At 35.0% G+C, this 20187-nt stretch overlaps 1 protein-coding gene across 3 annotated transcripts in view; it reads right to left on the bottom strand.

Annotated features, from left to right (window-relative positions):
* ORC4 (origin recognition complex subunit 4) overlaps nt 1-19975 on the bottom strand; it is a 51777-nt gene extending 31802 nt beyond the window's left edge. For 2 of the 3 annotated variants that reach the window (XM_008059872.2, XM_008059873.2), the window contains exons 1-4: nt 19856-19975; nt 4866-4939; nt 1969-2045; nt 1274-1364 (exon numbers count right to left, since the gene is read on the bottom strand). In XM_008059872.2, the coding sequence (XP_008058063.1) occupies nt 1274-1364; nt 1969-2045; nt 4866-4922 (225 nt within the window). In that variant the 5' untranslated portion in view covers nt 4923-4939; nt 19856-19975. Of the gene's footprint in view, nt 1-1273; nt 1365-1968; nt 2046-4865; nt 4940-19835 lie in introns of all 3 variants that reach the window. The other variant, XM_008059874.2, reaches the window with a different exon arrangement.
* Between the last annotated feature and the right edge of the window lie 212 nt (nt 19976-20187).

Raw genomic sequence — 20187 nt, 5'->3', positions numbered from 1 at the left:
ATGACTGTGCAAGCTAGCCTATCCAGATTATCGAAAAATAATGAAGGCAAAAAAGAAAAGCCTGTCCTCAGAGTTTTGCCAGAAAACACAAATTGAGTAAAATCTATATACAGACAGTCACCAACATTCAATGGTTTGACTTACGATTTTTCCACTTTAAGATGGTACATATCTTTTTTTTTTAAATTTTTAAATTTTTTTTTTTTTTTAGTTGGAGTCTCACTCTGCGCCCAGACTGGAATGCAGTGGCCACTCCCAGCCACTGCAGCCTCGACCCACTGGGCTCTGGCGATCCTTCCACCTTAGCCTTCCAAGTAGCCGGAATTACAGGCACGCGCTACCATGCCCAGCTGATATATATATATATATATATATATATATATATATATATATATATATTGATTTATTGTACAGATGAGGTCTCACCAAGTTGCCCTGGCGGGTCTCAAACCCGCGGACTCAAGCAATCCACTCACCTCAGCCTCCCAAAACACGGGATTACAGGCTGAGCTACCGAGCCTGGCTGGTACATATCTTTTTAATATCGTAAAAACTGTATCAGTCAAGAAACTAAATTTGTTACACATGAGAATATATTTTACAGATTTTACATGGCCTAACTATTTAAGATTAAATAGTAATGCCTTCAAATGTTAAAACCCATAATTTGTCTCCAATATTAAATAAAGAATGTGAAAGAAAAAACAGGAGGAAAGAGCAAGACCTTTCTCAGGTAATCAAGCAAATATGATAAAGACAAAAAATAGAAGAGAATTATAGAAGATATGAGCATGTATAGGAAAAAATGTGTACATTAGGGTTAAACAACAATCAGTAAAAAAAAATAGAGAAAATAAAAAGAATGCATGATATAATAGTTCCTTAATCTATAAAAAAGGGGTGAAACCTACTTTTACCTCTTTACAGGCTTGATGCAGAGAATAAAAGAGAGAACACAGATAAAAAGGCACAAAATATGTATTCAATAAATGCTAGTTTATTTTTCCACTAGCAATCTCTAATTCTTTGAGGACAAAAGCCTGTGGTGGAAGAAAATATCATCTGAAACTTGTCACTGAAAGAAATGTAAGAGGAAAAAAGGTATGCTACACTCAAATTACCACCCTAACTTTCTAAGGTTTCGCATGTCTTCTATGATCTAAAAAAAAAAAGCAAGATGTTACAAAATAATGAATAACATTTTAAATATTACATACAATAAGAATCAACAAACACTACCAAAGCAAATAACAGAATCAACAACAGCTTTTACCATAGACTTTCCTGATCCTCGGGGTCCAATAATAAGTACAGAGTTACTTTCTCCATGGATAGCAGTTCTTTTTAGCAGCTCAATTAAGTGTCTAAAATAATATAAATAAATCGAAATTTAAAAAATAAAACTGGATTAATGTGCTAAGTAATACTTTTTAAAAGGTGAATTTGAATATGCACACATATTCCTTTCTTGTCTCCCTCTGGACACTTGACTTAGGTTTTAAGTATTCCTATTCAGAAGCATATAGAATAAGCAGTAGGGTACCACTGATTTTCTGAAAACCTTAGAAAACTGAGTAACTTGGGAATATACTGATTTTTATGATGGTGGGGAAAAGATAAGAGGGGTAACTCTTGGGACTCTTGGATTCAGATCTCCTTTCCTACTAACACTCTGAATTTTACTCCATAGCTTGTTACTGGGTATTAAGGGCAAGTAAGTCAGGATTCTCTCTATAAAACCAGATAACAGAACCCAAATAAGATTGCTATTTAAAAGGCTTTCTCATTATGGTAATATTTATATCTGCTCCTGCTTCATTATAGTAGTGTTTGTATACACAAAGCAAAATTTTTCCTTCTATAAAAGTGTTTGTTAGATTTAAAATCAAAGTTGTATATAATTTTTTCAAAGCCTGGAAGGCGTCTGTAAGTAAGATTCAAATCAGACAAGGGGATAACTAGACTTACTTGCATTGTAGCTGCGCTCCAAATAGGTTACTATGTGGACTCTGATGACAAAATCTTTCACGCAAAATTCTTTGTACCTGATGAAAATAGGATGAATAAATAAAAATATTATACTACACAAGCAATTGTACAAAGTACATTTAATATAGTCAGAAATAGGTATTAATGAATCAACTCAACTCTTCCTATTTATTTGTCCTTAACAATTCTGGCACCATTTTCATGAGTTCTAAACTTAACAGTGTTTTCACTATCTCAGGCCCCACAAAAAAACAATGAAAACTTAGTAGTGAAGGTTTCAACAAGAGGGAGAATTACTTACTTTAGCTACATAAGTAACTTGAGGGCTGTTTTAAAGCATGTGAATAAATACTCTACTTTGCATAATATGTCAGCCAAGAAATAAAGACAGGAAGAAATCTAATAATGCTTCATGTACCACACATTCAGCTTCTGGGGACCAATAAATCTAAACATGGCTTAGTTCAAGTCCCATGAATCTGTATCTGACATAAAAGTCAGGATTCTATGGAAATCAAAGTTTAAAAGTTCACATAATTATTGAGGACCTATGAGATTGACAGTGTAGTATTACTAAAGGGGGCATATCCATACCTTAAAAAAATTGCAAATAAACTAGAATAACCAATTCAAGAAACAAACTAAAAAAAAAAAAAAAAAAAGCAGATATTTAGCATAAAGCAGATGCTCAATTAAGTGACAGAAACCACATTCATCTAAGCCATAAAGTATGGAATCAATGAAACTAATTAAGAAACAAATTCTTGTAAGGAGTTATTTTGAGTTCACTTTGGAATGAAAGTCTTAGACTTAATTGTGACAAATTATGTCAGATAATCTAGCACTGTCTTTAAAAAGATGGCCACTAAAGTAATTCCTTTTTTTGGATCTTCAGCTAATACAGAGGTCTTTTAGGGACAAAAACTTTATAGGATTGTCTCAGATTTGGTTCCATGAGTTGAAATAAAAAGACTTCAAGAATATTTGCTTCTCCCAGACCAACAGCAGGTTATTAATCCTTCATGTACCGAAGAGATAAATCTGAGTTTCCTTTCTATGTACCAGAGGCTAAGCAAAGAAAATTAATCTCAGGTATAGAGCAATCCACACTTATAAAGAATAAGTTAAAAAATAAGGGGATTGATTCCAGAAGAGACAAAAATGTGAATTTACAAAGGTTAGGTCTTTTCTAAATTTTAATTTATCTACAAAATGGGAACAATAACAACTTTGTGGCAGGCCAATTTTTAAGAGTAGATAAGGCATTCATCTGCAACAAAATATAGGTATTTGTAGAGATTATAGCTGATAACTATGAAATACTTAAATGAGCATATATACAGACTCAACTAATCATAATGTGCATTCCTCTATCTAGAAAAGATCACTAGAAATCAAAAAGCAAAATTTAATCCTAGTCTTAAAAAGGACTCATCAGGCATAACTGCATATAAAATATAAGACAGACATAAAGAAAACGCAGCTATAGCGAATAGAAGGTTCACAAATCCCAAAGTGGTTAGGCACTTAATTCAGTTGTATATGGAAGATGTGTGTACTTTACACACAAAGGTACATGAATTATACCTCAAACATTTTTTGAAACAGCATTAAACATTTTCCTTCAAAAAGAGAGTAAGGCCTTATAAAGGGATACCAATAGCATTTAGTTTTTATTTAAAAAATAAAAATAGAGCAGGTCAAGGCAGATAAATAGAAATATGTCCATTCCCTACTAAACTTTAAACTTTAGGTTTCTTAAGTTAAAGGAAGACACACACACACACACACACACACAAACACACACACACACACTTAGCCCTTGAAATACAGTATACACTTAAGATAATATTAAATGTTTATTATAAAAACAATCAACAGACTAGAAACATAACGGACTTCCTCAACCTAATAAATGGCATCTATAAAAAACTCAGCTAAAATCATACACAACGATGAAAGACTGAATATTTTCCCCCTGAGATGAAACAATTGGCAAGAATGTCTGTTCTTGCCATTTCTGTTCAACACTTTAAGGAAGGTTCAAGCTAAGGCAGTTAGTAGGCAAGAAAAAGAAATAAATGGCATCCAGTTTCGGAAAAAAGGAAAACTATCTCTATTTGCAAGGATATAATAGTGTATATAGAAAATCTTAAGAAGTAAACTGAAAAGCTATTGAATCTAGTAAATGAGTTAAGCCAGGTTGCAAGACACAAGATTTATCAAAATCAATTGTATTTCTACACACTAGCAATGAACTTACCAAAAATGAAATTCAGAAAATAATTCCATTTACAATAGGAATAAAATACTTAGGAATACATTAACAAAAGAAGTGTAAAACTTACCCTCTGAAGATAATATTTAACTAAATTGCAATAAAAGTTTACTCATGTGAAATTGTAGATATTTAGTAAAACTTTAGGACGAGTAAAAGTTAGATTCCAAATATCCACACTTAAAAAGGATGAAATTAAGAAGTAGCATGACATTTATAAAACAAAAAAAGCACAACATGAACTGACAAGAAGGATAGAGAGCAACCATAACAACAAAATATGTTGGTCCACATTAATTTTGACAAAGGATTTAGAAATTTTTGCTTCCAGATGACTGTTCTTATGACCTTGTGCAGATATCTTCTTAAGAATGGAAAGAGAGATTCTTAAGTTCTAAGGGAAAAATTCAAGCTAAGATCTCTGAAATGCTTTTTTTTGTTATGTGTAATTGTTATGTGTAAATCCATTTAGTCTTATGTTCTAAAGAACTATTTGTGCAACTCTAGATTTTCAGTAAAATAGTATGGCCAGTAAAAAGGATTTCTGATCACCTTTGCATAGTAATAGACCCTGAGATAAATGAAAATACATACTTACCTGTGAAAGGCACTCTGCATGAATTAAGTTGTTACTCTTTGATTTACGACTGCTCATGTCAACAAATTCAAATCCTTAAAAAAAAATTAGCATGAATATTATAAACAAATACTAGTTTATAGAGATTATTTAAGAATTTATTATTCAAGAACCAAAATAAATACAAATTCTTTAGTGGACAAAATGTTCAAATTTCTCAAATTTTAAAAATCTTCAATGGCTCCACTTTGTCTAAGTACAGACTTATTTGACACTCATACTACATTTTACAGGTATATCTCATTTTATTTGCCTCTTGTTTTATTGCGCTATGCAGATACTGTGTTTTTTTTTCCTTTTTTAAAAACTGAAGGTTTGTGGCAACCCTGTATCCAGCAAGTCTATCTATGCCACTTTTCCAGCAGCATATGCTCAGTTTGTGCCTCTGTGTCAGCATTTTTTGTAGCAGGAAGGTATTTTTAAATTAAGGTATGTATATTTTAAAAACATAATGCTACTGCATGCTTAATAGACTACAGTACAGTATAAATATAACTTTTACATACACTTTCTAGAAATTTGTGACTTGCTTTTTTGTGGTGGTGGAAATGAACCCTGCAATATCTCTGAGGTATGCCAGTATATGGTACTTATAGCTACTCCTCTCTTTCCCTTAAATCTATGATTCATCTTCTCTTCCCTCCTTTTTTTTAAAGCCTATATGCTTCCTTTATGTTTCTCTCACTCATTGATCCCAAAGAACTGTCCTTTACAAAAAGCCTTCTCTTTCTTGCTCTACTCATGAACTGTATACAAATAACCATTATAGACTAGTTAAATGTCTCTTCTCTAAATGCCCTAAGTGCCTGTATTTCTCTTTGTCCAAAGTCAAATTATGTAAAATAAACATGTTTAATTGCTAGTATTTCCAAATTGAAGATATTTTCTTAATCTAAGCATTGTAGCATAATGCCCAAAACAAAGTTGGCAATTAAGTAATAACTGACATAAAAAAAAAATAATGAAAAAAATTATAATTTTTGGAAAAGTCTCAAGTATATATTATAGACAAATGCCTTTGACTAAAAGATTTCATTTTCTTAGCACTCATTTCCTATAGGAGTACCTCAGCAGTATTTACTTAGATATCAGAAATTATTACACATGCTTTACATTTATCAATTCATTTAATTATCAAAATTATCCTGTGGAATAAGTGGTATTATAATCCTCCTTTAAGATAAGAAGGTATAGAAACGTTAAGTAATTTCACCAAAATCAAACAGTGTAAAAATGGAAGAGGCAGGATTTGAACCCATACTTTTTGGTCATGTACTCTGGTCTTCCGTAGTCTTCAGAAAGAACACAGCCCTACTGACACATTTTGGAACTTCTGACATCCCAAACTCCTAAAACTTGAAGCAAGCTGACCTATCATAAAATCACTAATAATTAACATTATCACAATGTGAGGGTGACGACAGCAAAATATACTGCTTGTATCCCCATATAGCAACAATAATTTCACAGCCATCCACCCCAAAAATATCTCTGTGGGAGGCCCTGAGATCCAGGTAGGAATTTGTGAAACCCCAATGGAGGCCAAAAACTAGGAAGGTTGTTTTGAGAAAGCTGCACCTCACCTAAGTGACAGACTGCTCAACTGTGGTCCAGGCTCCAGACCTGGAAAGGGCCTTGTACCCAAGGGCTTAGCTATAACCCAGTATGACCTGATTACCAGGGGATATGGTGGGATGTGAATTCCGTCTAGTTCCCGGGTGACTCGATCATCTTTAGGACCTTGGACTGTACAAGGGATGAGGGTCTGCAGGTAACAGGCATGCTATCAGGTAAGCAGACAGGTGTTCTCCTGCAAGACCCTGAGATGGCTCCTGCTAGATCACTGCATATAGAGCTGGGCAGGCAGTACTGCCCCTAGTCCATGGCTGAGTAGGGCTGGTACTAAGCCACAGGGCTGCTTCAGGGTCTAAGATCAAGACTAAGGTCTTCAGGCCTGTCTCTAGGGTCGTGGATGTGCATGTTGCCTGGTGTGTCCCTGGGTAAGCAGGCCTGCTCTCAAGCTGCACCGAGAGGGGCTAGAACTGCTTTTCAGGGCTGTTTTAGGGTCTCCTGTGAGATGTAGGTCAGGCAGCCTGTCTGGTGTGGTGCTGACAGGTGGAAAGAAATGCTCTCTGACTGCAATCAGATGGCCAGGACTCGGTGCTGTTTAGGATCTACTGTGGGACTGAAATTTGCCTGGGGGGACACAGAAGGGCGGACTGCTGTAACACTGTGGCTGAAGTGGGGCTGGATCCAAGATTCAGAGCTGTTTCAGCTTCTGCTGTGGGACTGAAATTGGAAAGCAGGTATGGATGGCAAAACAAGTGAGTTTCCCATCAGTCCCTTGCACAGGCAGGATTGTTCTCAGGATGCAGTCAAGAGTGGCAGGAGCTGAGTTTCAAGGCTGCATCAGGATCTACTGTGGAACAAAGTACAGCAAGTCTGCCCCAGGGACTGACAGGGTATCTCCCTCTGGGTCCTTGGATTGAACTCAGATCATAGTGAGAGTGAATGGAGCCAAGCTGGAGAGTTGTTTCAGGTTTATAGTTGACATCAAGGACAATGGGCCTGTCTTCTGAGGCACTAGTGTGCATGCCTTTTCCTGAGTGTCTTGGAGAATCGTTTTGGTGACAGGCCAAGATCCTTGATGAGTACATATGCAAAAAACCACAACAAAATACTAGCAAACCTAATTGAATAGCACATTGGATTATTCATCATGACCAAGTGAGATTTATCCAGGGATGCAAAGATGCTTCAACATATGCAAAACTATAAATGTGATACAATGCACTAACAGAATAAAGGATAAAAACTATATATAATCATCTCAATTAATATAGAAAAAGCTTTTGACAAAATTCAATATCTCTTTATGATAAAAACTCTCAACATATTAGGTATAGAAGAAACGTAACTCAGCACAATAAAGGCCATGTATGGTAAGTCCACAGCTAAAATTATATTCAAAGGTAAAAAGCTGCAAGTGAGAAAGGGGGAGAAAAAAAAATGGAAAGCTTTCCCTCTAAGATAAAGAACCAGACAAGGACATCACTCTGGCCATCTCCATTCAATAGCATACTGGAAGTCGTAGCCAGAGGAATCAGGCAAGAAAAATAAATAAAAGGTATCCAAATCATAGAGGATCTATTTGCAGATGGCATGATCAGACATAGAAAAAATCTTAAAGACTACCAAAAACTTGTTAGAACTAATGAATACAGTAAATCAATAAATTTATTTATTTATGCTAATAACTATTTGAACAAAAATATTTTTTAAAATCCCAATTACAATAACATAAAAATAAATTCGGTTTTGCTCTTACCAAAACAGACACACAAAAAATATTTAAGAAATAAATATAACAAAAGAGGTGAAAGATCTACAACTAAAAATTACAAAACACTGACAAAAGAAACTGAAGACACAAACAAATGGAAAGATATCCTGTGTTCATGGATTTGAAGAATCAATATTATTAAAAGGCCCCACTACTCAAAGCAATCTATACATTAAATGCAACTGCTGTCAAAATTCCAAAGACATTTTTTAGAGGAAAAACAAATCCTCAAATTCATATGGACCCACAAGTAACATTGAATGGCTAAGGCAATCATAAACAAAAAGAACAGACCTGAATGTACCACAAGACCTGATTTCAAAACCTAGTCAAGGCTACCATAATTCAAAACACATTGGTTCTGGCATAAAAACAGATATATAGAACAACGGAACAGAATTAAGAGTCCAGAGGCCAGAGTGGTGACTCACACCTGTAATCCCAACATTTTGGGTGGCAGAGGCAAGAGGATTGCCTAAACCCAGGAGGTCTAGTTCAGCCTGGGCAACCTGGTGAGACCTCGTCTCTACAATAATCAAAAAATTAGCTGGGCGTGGTGGCGCATGCCTGTAGTCCCAGTTGTTTGGAAGGCTGAGGTGGAAGGATTGCCTGAGCCCAGAAGATAGAGGCTGTGGTGGCCGTGTGTGTGCCACTGTACTCCAGCCTAGGTGACAAAGTGAGATTCCCACTCAAAAAAAAAAAAGAAAGAATAAAAAGTCCAGAAATGAACCCACACATTTACAGTCAACTGATCTTCAATAAAGGTGCCAGTAGCACACAATAGGGAAAGCAGTTTCTTCAATAAACGGTATTGGGAAAACTAGATATCTACATGCCAAAGAATGAAATTGGATCTTTCTCTCACACCAAATACAAAATTTAACTAAAAGTGGGTTCAAGACCAGAAACTGTACAACTACTAGGAAAAAAAAAAAGAGAAAAGCTTTTTGACATGACCATGAAATCAGAGGCAACAATAGTGAAAACAGACAAATGGAATTAGATAAAACTAAAAAGATTTTGCAAAGCAAAACTGACAATCAACAGAGGAAAGAGACAATCTACAGAATAGGAGGAAATAGTTGCAAGTCATACTCTGATAAAATTAATATCCAAAATATACAGTTGGTCCTCATCAGTAGATTCTACCAATCATGGATAGACAATATTCAGGGCAAAAAATAACAATGAGACAATTAAAAAATACAAATAACATACATATAAGGGAAAATACATATAAGGGAACTGAATATCTACAGATTTTTATATCTGAGGAGAGAAGTCCTGGAACTAATTCTTCATGGATACCAAGGGACGACTATATAAGCAACTCAAACAACTCAACTGCAAGAAAACAAATAACCCAAATTAAAAATGGTCAAAGGACCTAAACAGGCATTTTTCACAAAAAGACATACGAATAGCCAACAGGTATTTGAGAAAATGTTCTATACCACCAATCATCAGGGAAGTACAAATCAAAACCACAATGAGATAATATCTCACACCTATTAGGATGGCTATTATCAAAAAAAGACAAGAGATGATAAGTGTTGGTGAGGATGCAGAAAAAAGGAAACCATCATACACTGTTGGTGGGAATATAAATTAGTATAATCATTATGAACAACAGTATGGGGGCTCTTGAAAAAATTAAAAATAGAATTACTATATGATACAGCAACCCCACTCCTGATATATAGAAGGTGCCAAAAAAAGGTATACACATTTTAAGAGACTTTTCGAAGTTGAATTAAATTATGGTAGCAATGTGTAGCATGACATTCACTCAACCATGCTTCTGCCATTTTCTTTGACTGTTCTGCCTGTCGCATGGTGATGCCAACAAATCACCAACATTCATTTGATTAACACCATCTTCTAAGCAAACGTTATACTTAAAATGTGTAGATATTTCCTTGGCACCCCCTGTATTTATATCCAAAGGAATTGAAATCAGTATGTTGAAGAAATATCCTCACTCCTATATTCATCACAGCATTATTCACCATAGTCAAGATATGGAATCAACGTAAGTGTCCGTCAATGGATAAATGGATGAAGTGGGACAAATACATAATTGGACACTAATCCAGCCTTCAATAAAAAAGAAATCCTGTTATTTGCAACCACTTGGATGCACCTGGGGAACATTATGTTATGTGAAATAAGCTAGGTACAGAAATACAAATACCATATGATGCAACTTACAGAGGTCCTTGGTGGGATGGAACAGGATGCTGTGAGATTTCATCACACTATGCAGAACAGAGCACAATTTAAAACTTATGACTTGTTGATTTCTGTAATTTTCCTTTTAATATTTTTGAACCACGGTTGACCACACATAACACAAACAATAGAAAGTAAAACAGCAGATAAGGGGGGAGATAAGTATAGATTCCACAGATAGGTCTGTGGAATCTATAAGATGAACTCATAGAAGCAGAGAGTAGAATGGAGGTTACTAGGGGATGGGGGGTGGTGGGAGAGTTTGAGGGAGATGCTGGTTCAAAGGATACAACATCTCAGACAGGAGAAATAAACTCAAAAGATCTATTGTGCAACATGATGATTATTAATAACAATGCATGGTATAACTTGAAAACTGCTGAGGGTAGATTTTTAAATGTCTTACCACACAGACCCACACACACACAAAGTACATGAGGTAACAGATACGTTTATTAGCTTGATTTAGTCATTCCACAGTGTGTATGTGACACACACCCACATATGTAAAACCATCATGCTGTGTACTATAGATACAATTTTTATTCATCACTTAAAAATTGTAAAATACATTTAAAAAAATGTGTAAGTGGCAGGGCCAGGATTTGAATCCACAAGAGTTAAACTCAACTATGATTTATTTAGGCAACTGTTTTAAAAAGGAAGCACAAACACATTTCAATAACTTGAAGGTCAACCACTGTGGCAATATCATATTTTATATTCACATTTATTAATTTCATATAGTAACAATTAGAAAGTCAAGCATGGTAATACTATTTTCTTCTCCAGAAATGTTAACAGGTCTGTAGCTGAGCTAGCCTTGATAGAGAGCAAATCTGTGTCCCCTTTATTATTCAAAACAGGTAGCCAAAGTCTCAACCACTAAAAGGTATCTGGCTCCAGGTTGCCAAATTAGAAACTAAAGAGTACTTAAGCCTTTACCTGTAAGAATCTTCTGTCTTTGGAGAAAGTAGTCTTCTCAGGGGCCCTATGAAATCTTCTAGCAGCCTTTCATGTTTAAGAAAGCACCTTGCTTGAGAATCTTTACCTTAATTTTTTTTTAAGTTTTACTTTATTCCATTTGTTTATTTTTCCCCCTTATGAGTGTGGTGGGAGAGAAAAACCTTCTTAGCTACATAAAATGATATCCCCACCTCTAGTTTATGATGCTCTTGACTGTCTAACCAGCTAACATCTAGTATCACAAGAAATCATGAAATAACTGTTCCCCAGACAAAAAGACTGACTGAAATTTTAAAAGGGGAAAAGGCTTTTGTAATGCTTATTTTTTAGAGTTTCATTAGCTATTTTACAGTTTTGTCGGAAATTAAAGATACTTTTTACCCACTTCATGGATTAAGAGCATTGCTCATAAAGGCTAAATAAATGCCTGAAGCTCCAGGTAAGTAGCTAATCTGCCTCTTTGCATCCATCAAATGTAATTCAAGTAAGTGATTAAGAGAATTCATTTTTCTTTATTTGAGGCCATCATTCATGAACAAAATAACAAACACATTACTATGATGTCTAACTTACAACCTCATAAAATTTTACTGTACAAAAAGTCTTCATCTGAGGTTATTTTAACACATTTTGCCCTTTCATATAATGGTCAAATCTCCACTACATAATAATGTTTAAAAAGACAATTCTAACACTCCAGATAAAGAGACATGCTTCAGACATGGAAAAAATATTTGCAAACCATGTATGTGACAAAGGATTTGTACCTAAAGAACCTTCAAAAGTTAATAAAAAAAGATACAACTCAATTAGAAAATGGTTAAAAGATATAAATAGACATTTCACCAAGGAAGATATATGGGTGGCAAGCAAGCATATGAAAAGATGTTTAATGTCATTATCCATTAGGGAAATGCAAATTACAATGAGATATCACTACACATCTATTAGGAAGCTAAAATAAAAGAGAAAGAACTCAAAATGATGGTGAGAATGCAGAAAAAAATGGATCTCTCATACAACCACTGGCGGGAATGTGTAATGGAAATTTCTTAAAAAACTAAACACACAATTACCAAGCTACAAAGCAAGGCACTCTTGGGTATTTATCCCAGAGAGAAACTAATGTTTCCAAAAAAACCTGTAACATGTATGTACATAATAAGTAAGTTGATCTCTAATAGCCAAAACACTGGAAACAATTCCTATGTCCTTCAATGAGCCAATGAGGTTAAAAAAACTCTGGAATATCCATTCATACAGTGGAATATAACTCAGCAAAAAATATCAATGACACATGCAACAGCTTGATAGATCTTAAAGGCATATGACATTCCTGAAATCTGAAAACAAGAGATATAAAAAAAATAAATTCTTTGCAGCCAGGAGACAGGCAAGGATTGAGGAAGGTAGGTAATGACTATAAAGACATTATATGAAGGATATGCTTTGTAGTGATGGAACATTTATGATCTCAATTGTGGTAGCTGTCACACAAATCTATACATGAGATTAAGTTACAGAGAATTACACATGTGCATACAAATAAGTACAAATAAAAACTGCCAAAAACTGAATAAGACCAGTAGTCTAGTTAATGTTAGATCAATGTCTCTTTATTGGTTTTGATACTGCACTATAATTATGAGATGTCACCCTTAAGGGAAGCTGAGTGAAGGACTCTAAGGCAATATGTACTATTTTTGCAACTTTTGTGAATCAGTAATAATTTTAAAATAAAATATTTAGCAGGTAATTGGTGTAAGAAAAGGGAAGGTCTGGAAAGTCCTCAGGCATATGTAGTTACCTCTTCATGATACTTCATGGGTTCCATCTATAAACTTAGGGGGAGTTAGTATGAAATATATAGTGGATATTTAGACTACGAGTTCTGCACAAACTCCAGTTGGCCATAGCAGTTCTATCCAATTTCAGTCAGTTTTGTTACATTACAAGTGGAGGAAGTTTCACTGTTTCAACAATTGTTCTTTTCTTATCTGTCAGCCTGAAAACTTAAGGATTTGTTATTTATTTATTTTTTAAACTCTTTGGGCCAGTTTCAGAACTGCATGTCTATGCATAAGTAAGTGATTAGTCATGTTGACACGAAATGCAAACCTAGGTGACTACAATTATTTAGTTGCACATATTTTGGTAGATCCCACTAGTACCTATTCACACTACTATAGGAAGCTCTGAAATGGGTAACCCAAGGAACAGCTTACCATTATATTATTCCTTTAGCTTCTCTACTTGCTATATCATTGGCTTTCAATAGATCCTCCTCTCAAATTATGCTCTGCTAGAGCTAATAATCATAATTTTCCTTCTCAAAGTTCCAACTAAGTCTATTCTACTACCTAGGAAATTTCAACCCAATCTACTTGTATCTCTATCTCAGTTTGGATCACTTTCTTTTCCCCCCCTCAAATGATCCTTCCACTTCGGCCTCCCAAAGTGCTGTGATTACAGCCACTGCACCCAGACTCTCCCCTTCCTTTTAAAACTTTATTATAAAGATGTGTGATACAAGTCAGGACTGGGTTAAAAAAGAAAAAAGTAGTCTATGTGCAGGTGAAGTTTGGGCCTCCAACTGGTCCTCACTTCCCCTTGTTTTAGGATCATGTACCCTTAGTGATGTTTTGTGATTCCCGTCCCCCCCCAATTCCCTGGCAGTATTCTGCTACTGTGATAAATGATCAGGACCCACTTATGAGTGAGAACATGTAGTATTCATTTCTTTGTTTCTGTGATAGATCATTGAGTATGATGTACTCAATTCATCAAAGTTGTTGCAAAGTTCATAATTTTGTCCTTCTATATGGTTGTATAATACTAAATTGTGTGTATGTACCAAATTTTTCTTAACTAGTCCACTTTTGAAAGCAGCAGAGTTGGTTCCATGTTTGTGCAACAATAAACATACGTACACAAGTATCTTTTTTGTAGAATGATTTGAGTTCCTCCAGGTATATTCCCAGAAGGGTGATTGCTGGGTTGTATGGAAGGTCAGTTTCTAGCTCTTTTAAGAATCACCACACTGCTTTCCATAAAGGCTAAACTAGTTTACACTATCATCAGCAGTGTAGAATTGTTCCCTTTTCTCTGTACCCTTGCCAGTACCTGTTTTTCTATTTGTTTATTTATTTATTTATTAATGACCATTCTTACTGGACTTAGGTGGTATCACAAAGCGGTTTTGATTTGCATTTCTCTAATGATTAGTGAGGCTGAGCATCTTTATGTTTCTGTTGGCTATTCATATATCTTCTTTTCATGCCTTTTGACCACTTTTTAACAAGGCTGTTTGTTTGTTTTTTTCCTTTACAGTGGTTTGAGTTCCTTGTGGATCCTGGATGTTATGCCTTTGTGAGATACAGCAAATACTTTTTTCCCATTCTGTGGGGTGTCTCCCCACTCTCTCGATGGTTTCTTTTGCTATGCAAAGGCTTTTCAGTTTAATGAGGTCCCTCTTGTCTATCTTATCTTTTAATGGCATATGCTTTTGGGGTTATGATCAAGAATCGGTTGCCTACTCCAATGTGAGTAATGGTACCTCCTGCATTTTCTTCTAAGATTCTTACAGTTTTAGGTTTTGAGTTTAGGCCTCTGATGCATTTATTGTTGATTTTTGTATATGGTGATAGGTAGCCAGTTTCATTCTTCTGCAGGTGACCAGTCAGGTTTTCCAAGTGCCATTTGCTAAATAAGGTCTCCTCTCCCCAGTGGCTGTTACTGATAGCTTTGTCAAAAAAGAATTGGTTGAGAGACTGAGTTTTTGCTTCCAGAATCTCTATTCTGTTACATTGGTCTACATGTCTGTTCTTTTACCAATACCGGGTTGTTTTGACCATTATTTCTTGATTGGAAGTATATAAGCTTCTCTACCCCTCTCCAAATCTAGCCTCCATTCATAACATTTTCATATAAAATCTTTCCATTCCAAGTCCAACCCTTAAAATTCTCCAACATATCTTATTTGATTTATTTTTTTGAGTCAGAGTCTCACTCTGTTGTCCAGGTTGGAGTGCAATGGCACCGTCATGCTACCACAACCTAGACCTGCTGGGCTCAGGTGATCCTTCTACCTTAGTCTTTCAAGTAGCTGGAATTACAGGAGTGTACTACCACGTCCAGCTAATTTTTTTATTTACTGTAAATATGAGGCTTTGCCAAGTTGTCCAATCTGGTCTCAAACCCCTGGACTCAGAAAATCCTCCTGTCTCCACCTCCCAAAGTGCTGGGATTACAGTTGTGAGTCACTGTACTCAGCCCCAATATAATTTATGAGGAAAGTTCTAGATTGGTAGTTCCCAGTTTAACTCACTAGTTACTTCTCTAAATATTCTGCCAGGAACTTTTACTAATTCCCTGCACCCTCTCTCATTCCAACCTCAGATCTTAGTTGAGAAACTGCTTTCTGTAACATCTCTCTATACTCCCATTCTAGGAAAAGTCTGTGGATTATGTGCTTTCAGAATATATGCCATATTCTCCTGTCACAGAATTTAACACACAGTGAAGTAACTGTGTGGTTGTCTAATTCCTCCACAGGAGCACAGGCTCTTGAAGGAAGGGATCAGAAATTATGTTACCATTTTATCCAAATCAACCAGTACAGAATTACCACACAGTGGGTTTTAAAAAAGAATACTTTCTGAATAAGTTAATGCTAGCCAGTGGTGGGTGGTGGACCATAGGTAAACTGAGGTAAAAAACACAGGTAACAGTCTTTTCTTAAAAGCAGTAAGATAAGGCTAAATCAACAGCTTAGCCAAATTTAATAGTTTTAAATAATTACATGTCATGAATCTCAAAAAACTCCCAACTATAAAAGGAAAAAATTACAGTTTTCTCATAATTTAATTAAAATAAATGCAGTATGTTATTAATCATGGTTTGTTATAGCAACGGAATTTCAAAGTAACTACAGTGTATTTCTTTTACAAGAGAAGCCACAAGAATAACAAAAAAATAAATTACATGATAATTTCTTTAAGCAAATAATTTTTATACCAGGTTGCTGCAAACCTTATAAAGCTGCCAAGTGTGGTGATTCCAGAGATGGTACATTCAATTGACTTTAGAAAAAGACCAGGTGCAGTGGCTCACATCTGTGATCCCCGCACTTTAGGAGTCTGAGACAGGAGGACCACTTGAGACCAGGAGCTTAAGACCAACCTGGGCAACATAGCAAGACCCCATCTCTACAAAAACTAAATTAAAAACAAACAAAATATAAGTTACTTCTATCTTCTTAATCATGAATTGACAGCTTGCTAGTAACACATTGTAAAAAAAAGATTAGTAATATATTCCTTCTAATTTAGGACAACACATTTCTTATTTTGTTTATACTGCCTTCAATTAAGATCTGGAGGACTAAGAGGATTATTTCCAATGACGATTAAAACCACTAGTCTAAATCTAGTGGTACCTATTTTATTAATAAACACAAACACTCCAATCATCCTCCACATTCATACTTAAAACTGCTCCAATTTAGAATAACCTCCCCACTCATTTCACACTTGCAGTTAGGATGCCAGTTTTAGCCTATCTGAAAAGTATGTCTCACAGATTTAAAACCTATTACTGAACAAATTAAAAGATAGGGTTCAAAGGTTTTCATCTATAATATTAAACCAGAACAAAATAAAAATAAAAAAAGTAACGATAAAAATACCAACTTTTTTCCAAAAATTTTAAGTTTTTTAAAAAAGTCACAAGTGATGAAATAAAAGATATATTTAAGAATACTATTTAAATCAGAATGGTAAGCAAGGAGAGTCTAAAAAAAGACTATCTATATATCAAATTGCAATTGGTGCAAAATAAGACAAAGTCATGGAACAGAAGTAGAAGTAGAAAACTGGATTTGCTGGTAGTCTCAGTGTTTTTAAGAGCTTTGTCACCAGCTGGATCTAGATTTGAGTCCTTAGTTCTATAGTGTGACATCTCCAAGTCAACTTAAGCCTCAATTTTCTCCTTTGTAAAATTTGAGATTAGGGTCATTATGGGCATTAAATTGAATAGTTGACCTGATGTGCAATTCTGCCAAATGCAAGCATGGTGGTACATAGTACCCTTTACAAATGATTATATTGAAGAGAAGAACCAAGACTAGGAAGAATTAGAAAGAGAAAACAAAACTTTCTCTTTCTCTCTCTCTTTCTCTCTCTCTCTCTCTCTCTCTCTCTATATATATATATATATATATTTATATATATATATATAAACAGATGCGTTCAGTTTCAAACACTGTTTAAGGATACACTTTCATTAAAAAAAAATCGAAAGACAAATTTTTACTTTAATGACATTTCAAATGCTATAGAAACTAAGTGCATTCTGGAAAAGGAATAAATAAAATGTTTATTCTTTATAATGCCTCCTTATATTGTAGTTAATAAGACAATCAATAGTTACAAGTCAGTGCAAGAGCTTCTCAATCAATTTAAATTAGAAACTGCTTAGTGAGTGTTTACTTGTTACAAGGCTCTGTGGAAGACAAATACTAAACCTGGTCTCTATTCTAAATAGTTTACAGTCCTGTTGAAATAATATATGTGTGTGTGTGTGTGTGTGTGTGTGTGTGTGTCTCCAACAAATAAGGCACTATTAACTCAAAACAAGGGATAAACTCATGGATTTGTAAAGAAAGGCACCTTAAAGAGCACACAGTCTACTTTTTTTACAGAAGTGGAAACTAGGCACAGAGACTTTAAATGAGTTGACTGAGAGCACATAACCTACTTATACTAGTGGTATCTGCTAGGTTGAGTGACTCCAAGTTAAGGTTGGTTAGTCTCAAATGGCATGAAAAAACCCTGTAAACATAAGAAAAGTCATCAAACTTATCACTGGGCTTTTCTTTAGGAGACAAAAAATAAAGATCAATGCATTCTGAAAAAACATGGCTGGTATCCCAGATGTTCAAGACTGACAATCCACTTCTCTTTGAATACCTGTTTGTACAATTTGAAGTTTTTGTAGACATCTTTATTTTTAAAATTGTAAATTTTTCTCACTAGAAAGTAATGCATGTTTAGTATAGAAACTCTGAGGTTCCAATAAGATATCATGCAGATTAAATAAAACGAAATGGAATGAATCTTTCTTTCCTAATATCTAGCAAGCAAACAAAAACATAGTTTAACAGAAATGTTCTAGAAGTAACTAAACAAATAAAGAGACAGAAGTAAATAACAAAAATAAACAAAAGCCCAGAAAATTCTACAACTGCTCTGCACTGCTCACAACTTCAACCTCACTTTCAAAAAAAGCTGGACTGGTATAAACAAAATTCTCAAAATTCTCACTAATGTGCCAACTAACTATACAGGAAAGCAAACTGAATAAAATCCTAATGCAATTATTAAATGTCAAACCTTAAGAAAGGAATTTCTAAGGCTTCCAGACTGAAAAATATCTACAAGGGAGAAAAAAAAAATTTGCTGAAAGACAGTGTATCTAAAATTCTGAGAGAAAGATAGAACCCAAGATTAATAGCCAGCAAAGATGTCATTCACATATAAAGGTAACAGGTATAGCTGTATCAAATGAGAATGAACTTATTTAGTACACAGAACAAATAGAGTTGTTGGGGGATGTGTATACATATAGGATACAGGGAGCTCAACAATAAAATCCAGACAATTAAAGTATGATTCAATTTGACACACACACAAAACATGGTAGTGAGCTGTGAATCCACTAAAATAAAGAAGAGGAACTAAAAAGAACACAAAAAATATAGTCGCAAAACAGGCGGTAAATATGTCTTGATAGTGTGAAAATTATCATACAAAAAATAAAAAACATAGGTGTGCTGATTTCTTCATGTTGCCGAGTAGGAGGACAATAATGTCTAAAATGGAAACATGCAATATAGAAAAGGAACTTTAAATTTTTTTAAAAATTTTTGTACAGACATGGGTCTTGCTATACTGCTCAGGCTCAATTTGAACTCCAAGGCTCAAGAGATCCTCCTGCCCCAGTCTCTTAAGTAGCTGGATGTATACTTTGCTCTGCTAGGATTTTTTTTAATCTAAGATTGGGATTTAGAAAAATAATTGCTTTGGTTTCATCACTATCCAAAGGTGAGCAATTTCTACTTTTTTTTTTGGTTAAATTCAGAAAAATTGAATGCAAGCAAAATTGCTACTGGTGGTGTATATAAACACATTTTTTTAAAAAAACCAAAATGGATCCTCTATATACTGCTATATATCACTTAAGAGATCATGAACAGGCTGGGCACAGTGGCTCACACCTGGAATCCCAGCACTCTGGTAGGTGGAAGTGAGAGGATTACCTGAGCCCACAGGTTTGAGACCAGCCTGAGCAACATGGTGAGCACTTGTCTCTATAATAAATCAAAACATTACCTGGGCGAGGAGGTGCACACCTGTAGGTTCCAGCTACTTGGAAAGGTGAAGTGAAAGGATTGCCTGAGCCCAGCAGGTCAAGGTTGCGGTGGCTACGGGCTATGGGCTACGGGCTCACTGCACTCCAGCCTGGGCAACAGAGTAGGAGGACAATAATGTCTAAAAAGAAAAAAAAAATCGTGAACAACTTTCTACACCTATATATCTACACATGTAAAGTATATTACATATAGCTTATTCTCCCTACAGTACTACCTAAGGAAAAAAAATAATCAGTAGACCAAATTGTTAGAAAAAGAACCACGCACCTCAGCAAGATAATCAAAAATACTTACTCTAGGATCAAATGGAA

This window comes from Carlito syrichta, unplaced genomic scaffold (genome assembly GCF_000164805.1).
Source record: "Carlito syrichta isolate Samal-C Ts95f unplaced genomic scaffold, Tarsius_syrichta-2.0.1 Scaffold304408, whole genome shotgun sequence".
NCBI classification, from domain to species: Eukaryota; Metazoa; Chordata; class Mammalia; order Primates; family Tarsiidae; genus Carlito; species Carlito syrichta.
Note: the sequence above shows the minus strand (reverse complement) of the source record. Positions and strands in the feature narration are given on the sequence as shown.